Source organism: Tursiops truncatus, chromosome 8 (assembly GCF_011762595.2).
Source record: "Tursiops truncatus isolate mTurTru1 chromosome 8, mTurTru1.mat.Y, whole genome shotgun sequence".
Taxonomy (NCBI): Eukaryota; Metazoa; Chordata; class Mammalia; order Artiodactyla; family Delphinidae; genus Tursiops; species Tursiops truncatus.
The window spans coordinates 23,041,220-23,057,892 of record NC_047041.1 but is presented as its reverse complement, the minus strand read 5'-3'; the positions used below and the strand labels follow the sequence as shown (position 1 = coordinate 23,057,892).

Genomic DNA, 16,673 nt, shown 5'->3' with positions numbered 1-16,673 from the left:
CGGCGGCCTGCGCAGGCACCCCTGGCCGTAGCTCCGGCCCCCGCCCCTGCCCCGGCCCGGGCTTGCACGCCGCCTCACTGCTCCGCAGTGCAACAGTTTGCAGCTGCCGCTTGAGAGCGGCAAGGGGGCTCGGCTGCGCGCTACGGATCTCCCTGGCTCTGTTCCCCGGGAAGAGCCTCAGGGCCCTCGGGCTGGGACTGGGAAGGCCCGAGAGAAGGTCTGTTCCCCAAACTTTGCAGGCGGGAACCCTCCCCCTTTCATTTCCAGCACCCTTAGAAAGAAGCAGGATACTGTCAAGTGGGGGGCACAGAGAGATGTGGAGAAGGGGGCGTTTGCAAGGATGTGCTTTAGCTGAGAAAGAAAGGTGCTTCAGCTTTTTTTTTTTTTTTTGGTTGTGTGTGTTGTGGAGGGGGGGCGGGGGGGTTGGGGAGGTACCAGGGAAGAAGGATGGAGAAAGGATGGAGCGCGATCCTGCGTGTCAGCCTCAGCCGCGGACAGAGGCGGAATGGGATGTGGCTCCAGGGTTACCCCCATGGGATTGGGACCTAAGGGATCTGCCAACGTCCAGGGAGCGAGAGTCTGGAGGGGGAGGGAAGGGAAGGGAAGATTGCGTACCCGGGGCCGGCTCGGCGGCCCGGGGTGGGTGCTGGGAAAGGTAGGATCCAGGCGAAGACATCCATTGAGAGGGCTCCGGAAAGAGGACAGTCGGCGCTCTGGGAAGCAGGGACCGCGTTCCGACGTGGCTGAGTGTGTGTTGCGATTAGAAAGTTGTCGAGTGCTCAGGGTGGCTGCTTTATCTGCTGAGTAATCGGCATCTCCGCGGTGTCGGCGCAGACCCTCTTCCCAGCAAAGTGGCGCGAACGCGGAACTGGAGGCTTTGGTGCGTGGCCAGGGGCGGGCGGGCGGGCTGGGGTCCGCGGGCTGCGGAGAAGACGGGCGGCGCCCAGCTGAGGCAGTGTGCTCAGAGGGCCGCTTTGCAGTGGCGGTGATCGTTCCGGTTCTCAGCGCTCCCCCGGGCAGCAGCTGGGATCCTAACTAAGCCTGTTCTCTTTGCAGCCTGGTGCCTTGGCAAAGGAAAAGGGCGCGCGAACACGCGTTCGAGGCGGGGCCGGAGAGGATCTCCTGGGCACCGCTCGCTCCTTGGCCGGCTTGCTTGCCCGCAGTTGCTCCCTCAGTCCTTCGCTCGCTAGCGCATCCCCTCCCACACGAGGGAGTAATTTTGGGTGGCGCGGGCTCCGTCCTCTTCTTGGCTGGTGGGAACCGTGTGCCCAGAAGAGGAAGTCTGGTGTGCCTGGCCCCTCCCAGCCCAGCGCCGATGAGTGCAAGGGAGCCCAAGGAGCTGAGGCTGGCGCTGCCGCCGTGTCTCCTCAACCGGACCTTTGCTTCCCCCAACGCCAGCGGCACGGGCAACGCGAGCGCCCGTGGCCCGGGCGCAGGAGGCGGCGGCGGCACGTGCATCACGCAGGTGGGACAGCAGCTCTTCCATTCGTTCTCCTCCACGCTGGTGCTGATTGTCTTGGTCACCCTCATCTTCTGCCTCATCGTGCTGTCCCTCTCCACCTTCCACATCCACAAGCGTAGGATGAAGAAACGGAAGATGCAGAGGGCTCAGGAGGAATATGAGCGGGATCACTGCAGCGGCAACCGCGGCGGCAGGGGGCTTCCCCAACCCGAGGGCGGCCAGGCCCCAAACCAAGCAAAAGAAAGCCGGCTGGAGAAGCAGGGAGGGGACGCTGCCTTCTGCGCCTCATCCAACGCCTCTTCTTCCCCTGGCCTCCCGTGCCAGAGTCCCTGTGCTCCTCCGCCTCCACCACCGGCCCCCAGTCCGCAAGGAGCGCACACAGCCTCCTCCTGTTTGGACCCAGCTGGCGAGGGCCTTTTGCAAACGGTGGTACTGTCCTGATTGTCTAGTCCCTCTCCTCTTCCCTTCCTCGTTTCCAGCATCTTTGCCGTCCTTGCTCTTTTTTCTCCGGCCTTCCTCTTCCACTTTCCTGTGGCCTCCCTTTCCTCTTCCTTCTTTCCTTATTTGTCTTCCCCCTACTCTTTTTCTCCTCCGCCGAGGCACTGTGCGGTATTTGTAAATATTGGGCGAGGAAAGTCTCGGAAGAAGAAATAACGCTGATAATAATACTTTATTATTATTATTTATAGTAATTATTATAATATTAATAACACGATCCAAGCGCATGACAAATCACATAAGTTCTCATTGTCAGTGAAGGACACATCTTCCCTTTCCACCCTGCGCCCCCACAATACGGAGGAGAGACCGCACAAGCTACCAAACATGTAAAAGGCGTTGACTCCCTGAACAAAGGGAGTGGAGGGGGCCTGGTATGTTGTACATAGCTGTCAAGTTAAGGTTCAGTTACCTTTCTTCCCCTTCACCCCCACTTTTCCTTCAGCTTCCCTCCCTTCCCCATTCCCACGTTCAGCCGGACTCAGGCAATAGTATATTATAAAGAAAACGTAAACATTAAGCACCAGGACCTCAGGAGGCCAGAGACTGTCCCAGAAAAACGTTTATGACAGGTACCGCTCTCCAGTCAGCCCTCTTCTCACCTTTAGTTAACCATTCTCTTTTCCAGGACCAGGCATTTTAATTTACTTTTAGAAATGTCCCTCGCTGGCCGAGCATAAGTTCATTAAACGTCTATAAATGAGTTTTAAGAAAAATGAAAGAAAGAAAGAAAGAAAGAAAGAAAGAAAGAAAGAAAGAAAGAAAGAAAAAGAAAGAATCTACTGCTTTAGTCCTTGCCCTGCTCCCCCATCTGTACACCTTTGACTTGTGGCATTTTCAGGATTCACAGAGGATCCGGGAGCTGTCCAGACAGGTCTGGTGCTGAAATTGTCTCAGAACTGGGTACATTCTTTGGTTGTGCAAGTCGAGGAGCGGATGTTTTGGAAAGTGTTCTAGCTTTTTGTTGGTTTCTTTCCTCTTTTTCTACAATCGGGTTTGCGTGTACTCTTGGTTTTCTTCTTATTAAACATTGCATAAGTTACCTTCTTTTGTAATAAAATAAAATAAAATAAATTAGGTGATGTGCAGTACTGAAAGTGCAGTATCTAACCAACAAGAATGTTTCAGTTTAATTTTTAGAACAAGTGCACCTTTGTTATATATTTATTATATTGGTACCAAATACAGAAGCAAACTATAATTGTGTGCTACGTCCTCCAAACTGTATATTCTTGTTCTTAATTCCCAGCTGTTGATATAATTATTACCACTGGATGAGGAATTCAGTGGTGCAGGCCTGGCTTCTGCTGTTTCCAGAAGTGTTCTTTTGTACCTTACTCTGTAGTAGATTGTTATAAAAATATGATACATATGTTTTCTTATTTCTTTTGTGAATAACAGAACAACCACAACAGAAAACAAACAAATAATGGATGTGCAGGAATGCCATCTATTAAAACATGGTTAATATTTAAACAGTGCCTGTAGTCCTCCCTGCATGCAATTACCACCTGGAGGCAGTTGTGTGTGTGTGCTTGCTTGTACTGTACGTGTTTGGGGGTGAGACTGGTGGGGATGTTGGGCAATTTGGACGACAGGACATGCAAATTTTAAAAGAAGTTAAATCCAGTAACTGCTTGTAGGATAAAAATGTTTGCAGCTTGTTTAGTTAGATATCTGTGCCTGTAACTGAGATGCAGCTAAAGGAGTGCTCTCTTTCTCTTTCTCAGTGTGGCTTACCTAACTTCATTGAATGTATGAAGAAAGAGTAAGAAAAAAGAAAGTGAGAGAAGAAGATCAATATCTTTGTTCTCTCTCCTAATGCCAGATAAGGCCATCTATGTTAGAAATGGAGTCCACCTATGGTTATTTACCACTTGTTTCCTTGGGTTGATGATAGAAGAGGCCAGAAGCATATTATAATCTTAAACTATATGCAGGCATCCTTTCTTGGGAACAGATTTGGAAAATGTATGAATGAGAATGTTCTACAGAAAGCTCAACCAAAAGAGACCTTACTAACCTGCAGGATGTAAGGCAAAATTGCCCCTAAGTGCATCCCTCTCCCAAGTAACTAGTAGCTCTAGATTCTCTGTCTTGGTTCCAGGCATATGTGCTCTTATCCAGAGAAAATAGTACCTCTGAGGTTTTAGGTCATCTATTAAATTGCCCAAACTCAATCTACATCTTTTATAAAAACAATTTAGTAAGGTAAATTTTAATCACCATTAGATATCCACTCAAGACCTTTTCTAAAGCACAGAGGATCATCATTTTAGCATGCCGTGTTGTAATATTAGGAAGATTAGGTGTAATCTTTGAGTGTAATATATTAAACAATGAACCAGATTCTCTCCAGTGCCTTAGTCACTTCCTAGTAATAGGTAAAAGAGTGCATTAACTCCCTCAGGCCACTAGGGAATCCTTTAGTACATCAGAGCTCTACATTGTACATCAGAATGACTAAGGCACTGTAAAGAAGAAAGTCCATTAATTTTTGTAGCTCACCCTCATCTAGCTATAGCTCTTTAATACCTTATTACAGAATGAATTTTGGACTTGAAATTTGAATAGAATTAGGGATTCAGAAGGGAGCTTCCTCATTTCCAATGAGCTCCACTAAGTGCGTGGATATTACTTTGTCCCCCTTATTAGGTGCACTTTTTACAGTGAATAATTTCCCATTTTATTAAAGCAATAAGATGTTCTGTTGTGAGCAGTGCTGGATGATGACTCCATTTCCTTGGTGCTGAAGCTACTCATACATTTTGCCTTATGAATCATAGTGCATTCAAGGAATGCAATAATAATCCCCTTTCAAGGAGCAGCCTAGGGGGTAATTATGAAATCGTCCTGTATAATTTTTCCCCAAAGGAATAGAGGAAACAGGAGAAATAAAAACATTATATATATTGTTTAAAAAGATCTTGATACCTCTAAACATGGGTACACATCCATAATATGTTCTTAATGTGCCCCTTTAAATATGTATGCCTTTCTCCATTAATTGACTATGGCTTAATATTTTTAATAGTGCTCTATGTAAAGATGATATGATCTGTGAGTCAAATTTCATGCTGAGTTAATATTCTCAGAACTCTATAATCTGGTGGTGTCACTTGAGATTTTTTATGAGTTAAGGAATTACATGAAATTCTAGTAATGCCAGTCCCCACACCAAATTATTGCAATAAGCACATATCCAAGCAATTTGAAGAGATCCTGTTTAAAGCATTGCTTCTTATAGAGCTCAGTTGACAGTCTAAGGAGTTTGGGATGCTACCAACAGGGCATTTTGGATTTCATTCTATATGAAACAAAAAGCAATCTGGAAATAGACAAATTTATTTTAAGGATTTTATTCACTGATGTCCCGTCAAACTAATTGCTTCAAATCCCTATAGCTACAGCTCAACTTCTGCACTTGCTATTCAGTATTCATAAGGTGGCATGCTTGATTCTTATTGTTTTTAAAGGTTAGAAAATTGGAGAGAGAATACCATTATGTCAACTGTATGGGACTCTGAATCTTAAAGATGTAGATGGATAAAATCTTCTTTAGAATTTATATACACCCATAGATATGTATTTATATATGCATACATTTTGTACAAATTTACAATGGACTTTTTGTATTCTCTTTTCTGTCATTACAAGAATGAGATGGAAACCAAATAGTTGTTCCACCCTCTTATCCAGAGAGGATACTGAGAAGTCGGGTATATGCATGCACCTATTTCTCTGAAGTTAAATCTGATGACTTTCTCTTTATTTAATGAAAGGGGAGAGTCCTGTTTGACTCGCGGGAATTGGTAATTAGATAAGCTTCCTCTCCTTGTTAGTGACTCAGATGTAGCAAGATAATGAATTTATGACCATATCTATGTGGTCTGAATATCCAAATGGAAAGCAAAAATACCTAGAAGAGATTTAGGGCCATCTAGACCACAAACCTGAATTGTGGCTCGATTTTCAATTTTCAACCTATATGTGGTGTGGAGATACAACTTATATCTACATAGCTAAAGGTAAATCTCTTTAGTTTGATAAGTAGTTTTTGGAAAATATGGATAAATTAGCTTTTAAAAAACCTTTGGCATCTGACTTTTTCCACTGTTTCTATCTATATCAATTGAATTAATTAGATAATGGTTAAAACTCCATTTTCCATTGTGTAGACACGCTTTAACTACTTTTATGTGGGTGACAGTTGAGCAATTGTTAGCCAATATTATGTGGAAGTTATAGGTTAAATTAGAACCAGAAACTTAACCTGGTCAGGTTCCTCAGGTCCATTCCCATGTGAATCTGGACTTTGGGTATAAATCTGAAAAGCCACTTATCTGAGCCACCCGTTTTTGGAACTAGTGTTTGTGGCTCATATGTGTTTTAGTTTACATTAGAATAAATTGACCTACTTATTGAGGGTGTATTTAATCATTGAACTGAACATAAATCTTGTTCTGATTTGGTTTTGATTTATTCGATAACATTTGAGAAACAGCTTCAATGTTTTGAAGTCAATATTTATTAATGTCACCAACCTAATAATACAACTGGTGCCATGTAAGAATGCTTAGTTTAGAATAAGAATTTAATTAGCTTTAATTGGGGACAATGTCTTATCAAGATGGTCCTACCTGTATGAGGCAGGGTCATGTGATTTCACTGTTTTTTTTTTTTTTCTATAGAGAGGTTAGCAAGCAACAATAATGATGATAACAAGACCAGCAACAGAAAAAACTGATTTTGGAACTTGAGTATATCCAACAGACAGAATAAAACAGATATCAGAATTTGTGGAAATTTTGTTCTGCTTTTCTATCAATAAAAGAGTTTTCTTGTTAATTGGCTTTTTGGACACTATTTCCTTATTAACTTAATTTTTAAAATAGCAGGATTACAAAATTATTCATTCTATTACCCCCAGGTGCTCAAAGGAATTTTTTGTAAATTCCATTACTCATCTGATCTTCCTCACAAACCAACTGCATGTGAGAAGTGGGAAGTGTATACATATTAGAATAACTCAACAAACTGAGTCCAGTACAATAATTCAGCAATACTTTTAAGCAGATGCTCAGGCTCTTTAGGTCATATGCTTAGTCTCTCAGATTTCCTCTCTTTCTGCTCGTGCTTCTCTAATATAACCAGATGTATGGGGAAAGGATAGGGTTGACATGATTTTGTGGGAGTGGGGGGGAAATGGGAGCCTCTGATTCATACAAATTCCTATGGATTCTACCCGAACACTGCTGAAAACCAGCTGATTGGGACTGCTTTCTAGTCTGAGGTGCTATTGCTCTATCTATTTTTTGTGCTGACATTCACCACTGCAGTCTTAGACCCCAGAACTTTGTCCCCAGGCTCAAAGTTATCATCCACAGGAATCTATACATCCTGCCCCCTGCCATCTCCGGGTCCAGCAGTGCTCTCACACCTTACCCCCTTCTTATAAATATAGGAAGTTCTGTGTCCTGCATGCCGTGGACCTACTATTGAAAGGCATGGGTGCCACAACCCAGTCTCCAACCATGGTCTTCTTTACTCCTAGGAGGTAATATTCTTTAACCTCAGCTGTTTGACTCAAGAGATGGATGAGTGTTCATTTAGCTATGTCTCACAAGACTGACAATGAATCTACTTGCTCACTCCTTGATTATCCCTATGTTGACTTAATTAATTTAATGCTAGCTGGATATTCTCTCCGATTAGTTGTTGAAATCCAATCTCTTTTTCCAAAAGTACCTCTCCAAATATGTCCCAGTCTTGAATTGATGGTGATAGTATTGGGCTTGCCTTTCCAAAAAGTTGACTCTATTTTTCAAAACTTTGCAGACCAGAAACAGGCTCTAGTAAGAACTTTTATTAATCCCTGTTTCCTACCTTATGTTGACCATCCTCTATCTGCATCTTCAGATCCTATCCCTGGATCATGGCCCTGACACAGGATTTTTAATTTTAGCTTGGAGGGTTATGTATATTACTCCATGTTACAAAAATTTTCTCCACACAGATTTTCAAAAATCCCGGGAAAACCCCTCAAATACAGTGAGATGGCAAAAAATACTCACTTTTCACATACAGATGTGCAAAGCAAATGTGACTATTCTATTTTCCTATAATTCATCCACTCTTTCTCATAGGAACCAACTGGCACGGTAGCCCTTTTAAGAAAAATTTTAAACTCTCAAATTTTATCTTCCCCCCCTGCTTCTTTCCAAGTTAGTGTCTGGGAATGACTTACATGATCTCATGGTGACAGAAGAGGATGGTTCCTCAGAGCTGCGCAGTATTAAACAGATCTTTGCTTGTTTGAACTGCAGAGTGGCCAGTCCAGTCTACTTCCCGGGAAGCAAGTTCCAGCTAGCACCCACCACTGTAGCCTATGACCCTAGACATTTTATATAGTCTCAGAATCTGAGTCTGTAGAGGACTTTTTTTTCCAAATGCAAGATCTTGCTGTTTTGCTGTGTTATAAGCATCTCTAGACCCCCTCAACTGGGACAAATGAGAATCTCTGGGTACATTAGTACATCCCATTTAGGCAATGGGAAATAAAAAGACTTCCAATAGTTGGTGCCTATTGTCACCACCATTGTCCCAGTGCCACTGCCTTTCTATAAGAGAAAGGAGAATGCATTAGCTCTCCCTGGTAATGGTTCCTCCTAGCATAGCCAGGGAGATTTTCCGAACTCTGTACTCTAAAGTCCTCAGACTCTTTGAAACTGTTAGAATGCTTATCATTTCAGCTCTCTCTATTGCTATTTGTCCCTGAATTAAGGGACTTGGGGAACAAGAACACTGGAAACTACCCTCCTCAATTAATATTTGAATCCCTTCTTTCCCCCAAATTGGGATAAAAGGGATAGACTTTTCCTATATAGTCCCTTAAGGGCTTCCTCTTGTATAGCCAAACAAGAAGGGATAGATTTGGGACATTTTGCTTTCTAAATGCCATGTCCTATACCCTGACTCCAACCTCACATCTAAGTCTTAAAATGGAATATAGCATGTGGAAGGGTGATTAGCTTACTGATAAACAGGCCTACATCAGGAGGTACTTTGGAAATATTTTATTAGTTATATTTGTTTACACAGAGCTTGTTATTTCAAGTTGAATGGCAGGAATTCAGGGATGTCAGAAAGACATTATCTCCTCCCTCTACTTGCCAGTGTGTGAAGTTCCTAAGTTAAGAGCTTGGTTCCAGTGGTTTATGTTGTATAGCCCGTCAAGCTCCCTTGAGAGAGATCATAGGTGTCACCAGTATTTTGTGACTCAATATGTATCAGCCTTCTCTAGAGATCCTGCAATAGAAAGGAGAGGAAGAAGTAAAGGTCCCTAAGTTCCAAAAGGGGCAGATATCATCAGAGAAGAACACAGAAGAAGAAGCTGGAAGACACACTTCTCTAGCTTTGCCATTGTGGGTTGGACCCCCTTCACCTGTCACAGTGTGTCCTGTGATTACACCCTACATATGAGAATGTGGTCATGCTGTGGCAGGTTTATTTTCAGGATCCAGGTTAGTCCCATTCTTAGCCTCATAGGTAGCTTCATTCCTTTGTTGCAGTTATACTGCCCTGTTTCTGACAGTTGTCAATCAGCCTGCAGTCTCCACTGTTTGGTCACATTCCCAGAGCTAATCCTGGCTTGGCCACTGACAATTTTTGTTTTGAATCTGATTGATGAGATGATCTCTTTGAATCTTTCACTTGTAACATTTGAGAGTTCATTCAATCAACAGATATTCACTGAGAACAAACTATATGCCAGGTAGCATTTTTGGTGCCAGAAATACAGCAGTGAACAATATAAGCAAAATGTCTTATCTTCAGATATTTCATTCTAGTGGAGAGAGAAAATAAACAAAAGTCATAAGTAAATTATGGAGTATCTTATAGGGATAAAAGTGTATAGAGACAAAAAAGGAGGGAGGGGGGATAAGGGGTGTGCCAGGAGTGTTAGGTTAGGGTGGTCAGTGAAGGTTTCACGAGAAAATGATATCTGAGAAAAGACTTGAAGAAGCCTCACAAATATATGTATGAGTTAACTGATGAAAGGTTTTTTGGCTAGAAAGTGTTGTAAAACCCATTTCAACCAAGGCCCTAGTTTTGTAAATGAGCAAATAGAAATTTTGGTTTAGAAGGAAGGCAAGAAACTGATGCTTACTGAACAGGGTATCAAACTGACACTCCCCAAGTAGGGAAGAGGGGTAAAATCTGTCCCTAACATTGAGGAGTTCATAGTCTAATTAACCAATAAATTTCAATTCAGTTCAGTTGTGGTAATAAATATATGTAAAAAGTACTTCAGGAGCACAAAGTGAGTAGCAGCAAAGTCTGTAAGGGATGGTTAAAAAAGGTTTCCCAGAGGAGGAAATACTTTAGTTAGGTTTTAAAGGATAAGTAGGAGTTCACCAAGAGAAGGAAAAACATTTTAGGCAAAAAGAAAAGCATGTCGGAAAGCACAGAGGTAAGAGTATTGTGCATATTTGGGGAATGTTATGAGGTTCATACTGGAAGTGACATAAAAGAAGTCTGAAAAGTAAAGCAGGCAAGGCCATTAAGGATCCTTCAAGGTGATCAAGTAAGACATATCAAGTAAGAACATATTCTGTTCTCTGTCTATCCTTTATGACATCTATGGAATCATTGGATCCATCACACAAAATATCAGTTATAGAAAGTATAGAAACAAGAGGCCTACTCAGACCCAAACACTACTTCCCACTATTCTTTGAGAATTGCTAGATTTCCTGCACAATATGGCAGTAATCGGCCCAGCTATAAATCTTGTAAGCCCCATGGTATGGGGACCAACAGTACACATCCCACTTTATGGAGAACCAACACAAAAGGGGGTGACCAGTAGACATTAACAGAAAGGACTGAGCCAGAATGCATCAGCAATAATAATAACAATAATAATAGATCTTGAATGGGCATGTGTTTGTCAGATATGTACAACATTCAGTTTAGAATCCTTTGGTTTTGCTAACTGATGAATAAAAGAGGCCACCCTCTCTAGGGCTGAACCCATGTTCTATTTTTATGAGGCATAAATAACATCAGGTAATTGATCAGTGTATAAAAATGCCTTTCTTCTTGTTAGCCTTGCTAAAATAGAATTTTACATAGTTTAAATGTAAAGCTCAAAGCCTCAGTTTATCTAGCTCAGGGTTCTTTTTGTTCCAAAACATGGTAGATGAAGGAAAAGTCTTCTGACAACAAAAATTTAATACTTAAAATTATGGTTAAAATTTGTGCACAAAACTTATTGGAAAAACATGAATTTTAAAAATGTAGCTACAAAGTAAAGTAAATAATTTATTTTATTTTATTTTATTTTGTGGTATGCGGGCCTCTCACTGTTGTGGCCTCTCCCATTGCAGAGCACAGGCTCCAGATGTGCAGGCTCAGCGGCCATGGCTCACGGGCCCAGCCACTCCACGGCATGTGGGATCTTCCCGGACCGGGGCACGAACCCGTGTCCCCTGCATTGGCAGGCGGACTCTCAACCACTGCACCACCAGGGAAGCCCAAAGTAAATAATTTTAAATACATTTCTGTGATTGCATTTTATGCAATTCCTAAAGAATAATGCATGTAAATTTAAGACTTTTTCCACTATAGATCCAGAATCATATCTGTATCACTGTACTGGGCAATGCATATTTGTAGTTCAGAAGTAGGTAGATATTTTTTAAAATATATCACTTACGATTATATATAATAGACTCCTTGGCTAGTTATTTCTGTGTGTATGATAACACATCCTATGATCTATTTAGTAAAGTACTCCAAAAATTGGGGAGGAGGATAAAATTTTTTAAGTGTGGTTACAGAACTAACATAGAAAAGCCTTCAAGGGAAAAAAAACGGCCTTGCTTGTTTTGACTCACAAAATCATAATATAGAGATTCCTTCATTATAAATAACTGAAAATTAATATTAAACCACTCCTTTCTTTCAAATAAGCTCTGATGAATTGAGGTATATAATGTTATGAATTAAAATTTAGCCATGTACAGAAGATTCTTAGGAGAAAAGATTGTGTGATGAAGAAAAGAAATTTCCAATTTTCAGATTTCTTTTCAATTTTCTTGCTGTTAAAATAAAAAGTGTCATTGAATTTACAAAAAAAAAGATCCTTCAAGAGTAGGTTTTGAGAATAAGCTTTTCTGTTGTGAGTGGGGTGTCAGTGAGGAATTTTGAATGTAGATCAGCAACAATGTATAGAATAGATGCAATGGTGGTTGTAGAACTAGATGTAGAGACACCAGATAGAAAGCAACTGCAATAATCCTGCAACAAATGATGACAGTTTGAACCAATGGGGATGGAGATGAAGAATAAGTGTTTATTGGGGCTACCCTGGTGGCGCAGTGGTTGAGAGTCTGCCTGCTGATGCAGGGGACACGGGTTCGTGCCCCGGTCTGGGAAAATCCCACATGCTGCGGAGCAGCTGGGCCTGTGAGCCATGGCCACTGAACCTGCGCATCCGGAGCCTGTGCTCCGCAACGGGAGAGGCCACAACAGTGAGAGGCCCGCGTACAGCAAAAAAAAAAAAAAAAAAGGAATAAGTGTTTATTCAAGAGAATGTTAGGTTATTGATTGATGGAGTTGATGATTAATAGAGGCATGGTGTGAGGGAGAGGAAGCAAACCGAAGAGGAAAATGCAGAGAGTAGATTTATGCTTTCTATTTTGTGGATTAGGACAATCTTGGCCTGAGTGCTGCTTAGCTGTCATGAATTGGGGACAAAGCTAATCATTAACAACTGGGAGCTCAAATGGAGGTCTGAGCTTTGCTGGAACAACCTGAATGGGTTTTTTTTCCCAGGCCATACTCAGACTGATAAAGCCTTGTTCTATGCAGCAGCCTGAAATTTGGCATTTGAGATTCAAGAAATAGCACTGTCACGATCATGTAATTCCTGGATGACTACTTATCATCTGTCAACTTACAGGAGTTCTCCATATGTCTGGAAGTGTGTGTGTTCTGACATTAGCTTCTAGGCCATTTGTTGCAATTCTGAGACATGCTTGCAGAGAATTGTGAAGTTATGTAGGATCTACTATAAACCCTCTCTTGGAACAGAGAAATGATCAGATATGACACCATTGACAGTGATAAGAATTGATACTGCTGAGAAGGAATCCCAGGGTGTTGGTGAATTTATTGAAGAATGAATACAACCAGGATTATGGGGAACTCTTGGCTTTGCCACTTGGTATCCATGAGACCTTGGATAAATTCCTTAACTTTCCGTGCTTCAGTTTTATGAAAGTTTGTTGTGTGAATTAAATGAGAAAGTATGTGCAAAGGTCTGCCAATAGCTGACAATGATTGTATGGTAGTTTATATTTTTGTTTCCTTTATGAGGATTGTGTAGCCAAGGGAGGAGGTAGTTTTCTGGTAGATGATTAGCAGCAAACTTATGTTCTCTAAAAACACAGTGTAATCTCTGGCAAAGTGCCTGACACATAATAGTTATTCAATAAAATTTTGTTGAATAAATAAGTGAATGAATGAATTGAAATTTTATAAACACATTCCTGTTAAAGTACTTTGATATTACTGTAGGGATCTAGCCAGAATCACACCAACAGCAGAAAATTAAAAATCAACAGGATATTTGTGACACTCATACATTTCACTTGACTTCTGGATGGTAATAAGAGTGACATCATTGGAATCTTTGTTATATCTTCAAAGAAATGTTTTGCAGATACAATGCTCCACCACCACACACTATCCTTACTCTATGATTATCTGAATAGCCCAGAAAACTTACTTGTAGGACCTGAGCCTTAACATTTCTCATGGCTGGTACAGAAGTAGTGAGTCAATCATAGGAACTGAGGCCAAATGAACACTTGTTGAAGAAGAGGATCAGGTAAGCAATTAGTCACCTGGCATTTTCTCAGTGTCCATCAAGTCTTCTGCACTGGAGGATATGCTAAAGAAGAAGGTAGGACCGAATCTTCTCAAATAGATTATGACTCAGTTAGGGAGACAAGACTTCCAGACTGAAACAATACAAGGAATACTGAGTTGAAGTGGCAGTTATGAATAAATAATAAGCCAAGTTGAATGAACACAAACTGATGATTGATTATATAATCTTCTTTCACTTTCATGTCCAGAAATGGGACCATAGGATTCCACTTATGTGTAGTCAGAGAAATCTGAGTCTGACAGCAAGATTTGGAGTTAAGGCAATGAAAAACCTAAGCTCTGTCTACACTAGGAAGTATGTTGCTGTCCCTCAGTGGTTATGAAAACTATAGACCCTTGGCAAAATTGCTGCAACCCCTCATTTCTCTTTTTTCACCTATCCCAGGATGCTCTTATCGTCTCTGAACTGCCCAGTGTCTCACTCTGTGCCCATCTTCCACTTGAAGGTCAGTCCTCCTCCTTTTGGTTTGCTGGACCCAATACCAATATGTGGAGGTGGTGTTTCTCACACCTCCAACAGGCAATTCTTGGACACCAGCTGGATGTTCTACAATTTAACTAAATTCTGACACTATCTATCCAGAGATAGCATCAGAACCCACAGGTAACGGGCTCAATCCCACTAGATTGTCCCCACCCTCACTTCAAACATCAATCACAAGTCCAGGTTGTTACTTCTGACCCACTGGCTATAAACCAGAGCTTCCCACAACTTTCTCCTCAGGTTCAATTAATTTGCTAGAGTGCCTCACACAACTCACAGAGACATTGTACTTACTAGGTCACCAGTTTATTATAAAAGGATATAACTCATGAACAGCCAGATGGAAGAGATGCACAGAGCAAGGTATGGGGAAAGAGCACAGAGCTTCCATGCCCACTCAGATGCACCATTCTCCCCAGTTCTCCATGTGTTCACCAACCCAGAAACATTCTGAACCCCATTTTTGGGTTTTTTTGTTTGTTTGTTTGTTTTAGGAAGACTTCATTACATAGGCATGATTGATTAAATCACTGACCATTGGTAATTAAAGTCCATCTCCAGCCTCTCTCCCCTCCCTGGAGATCCGAAGGTGGGACTGAAAGCTTCAATCCTCTAATCTTAATCACATAGTTGGTTCTGCAGGCAGTCAGTCCCCATCCGCAGGTGATTTTCTTGGTCACTCTCAACACTTAGGAAATTATAAGGGTTTGGGAGCTATGAACTAGGAACCTTGGAGGAAGACCAAATATATATGAGAAATTTGTTTTTGTCATCTGAATGACAAAATATACATTTTTCTTATAAATCACAATTTCACACCTCCCAAAGTCACACTTTCTCTTAAGACAATTGTCTCTCTTTGAAAATTCAAAATAAAAGTGTGTCCCTCTCCTAATATCATCTGTGACATACTCCTTTCCTTCTCAGAACATTACTCTTTGCAACATTAAGCATGGTTATTTGGTATTTATCACCAATAATGGCTATGATGCTTTAAGATACTATTCTCATTTCACAGAAGCGAACAATGCCTTAGGTAGGATTTGGTATTTCAGAGCAGGATTCTGGGTGCATGAGTGTTGATCTTGGTACCGTTCTGATCATATCAAAGGAGTAACCACCTACTTTGCCCTCAAGATGCAAGACCCAGAGCAGGTTAAGACCCATAGAGGCCTCAGGCTTTGAAAAGATTGTGGTTTCCCAATCTATCTCCATCACATGATTTAATATAAAATATATAAAAATAAAACAAAACAGTTATATAAATCAGGAGATCCATTAATACAGTTCTGGTTTTCCCCATGACAGCTATTGTAATGCTTTGTTAAAATAACAGTCCTTATTTTTTCAAGTTCAGTCTGCCCGATGGAAAATCTAGCCAGCACCAGGTGGACTTGGTGAAGTAACTAGTATGAACTCTACAAGGGTCAACATCTTGAATCATGACAGAGGGGCCATCTATGGAAAGCTCATCAACCAACTCTCTAAACCTACTGGGCTCAGTTCCCAAGGAAGGGGTACCTTAGACTTCACATCAGTGTGGTTCCTCCTATGCAAGGAGGGGGTACACTGGTGCCACAGTGTCTTGTCAGGCCTGGATGACACTGATTTCTAAACTCTCCTTCAGGTCTGAGGATCATTTTGGTGAAGGGGAACCTTCTAATCAGAAAGCTCTTTGCCTCTTTGGATGCCAGAACCTCCTCAGGAGCTAGTCCAGGACCATCAGTCTTCATGAATTACGCTCCCTCTGGGTCATTCCACTTGTGGGCCTGCAGTGGAGTCTACCCAGCCTTCATTCACTTCCCTGGTTGCAGAAGGAAAAAAATACCAGGGGCAAAATCTCCAGGAAGATCCTGTTTCAACCCAGCAGAGCATCATTGACCTCTCTTCTTTTTCCTTGTAGAAATGCTCATCAACATCATTTAAAGGAAGGGAAACTTTAGCACCATTTATGAAGTATCCTATCCAGACTCAAAGTAGGGGTTTTTTCTTTGCACCTGTTTTATATTCAACAAAGGTATCTCAGTTAACCTTCACGGTAAAATTTCAAGGGTAATTATTCCTATTTTATAGACTAAAAACTGAGGCTCAGGGTGATTAAGTAATTTCCCCCAAGATCACTCAGTGAGTAACTGACCGAGTCTGGTTTTGAATTAAGATTTGCTCTTAATTACAAAGGGCATATGTTCATTAATTATTTACTGTGCTGGTAGAACAGAGATGCTTTTTCTCTGTGTACTAACATGTAGCGTTGGAATCAAATGGAAT

General features: G+C 41.6%; 1 protein-coding gene across 1 annotated transcript; it reads left to right on the top strand.

Annotated features, from left to right (window-relative positions):
• The first annotated feature begins 1,002 nt into the window (after positions 1 to 1,002).
• C8H11orf87 (chromosome 8 C11orf87 homolog) lies at positions 1,003 to 2,428 on the top strand. The gene has a single exon (XM_033861651.2). The coding sequence runs from the start codon at positions 1,316 to 1,318 to the stop codon at positions 1,901 to 1,903; it is 588 nt and encodes a 195-aa protein (XP_033717542.1). The 5' UTR covers positions 1,003 to 1,315; the 3' UTR covers positions 1,904 to 2,428.
• Positions 2,429 to 16,673: the final 14,245 nt, after the last annotated feature.

Coding starts and splice junctions, on each gene's coding strand:
- C8H11orf87 (XM_033861651.2), top strand. CDS start 1,316: ATGAGTGCAAGGGAGCCCAAGGAGCTGAGGCTGGCGCTGCCGCCGTGT.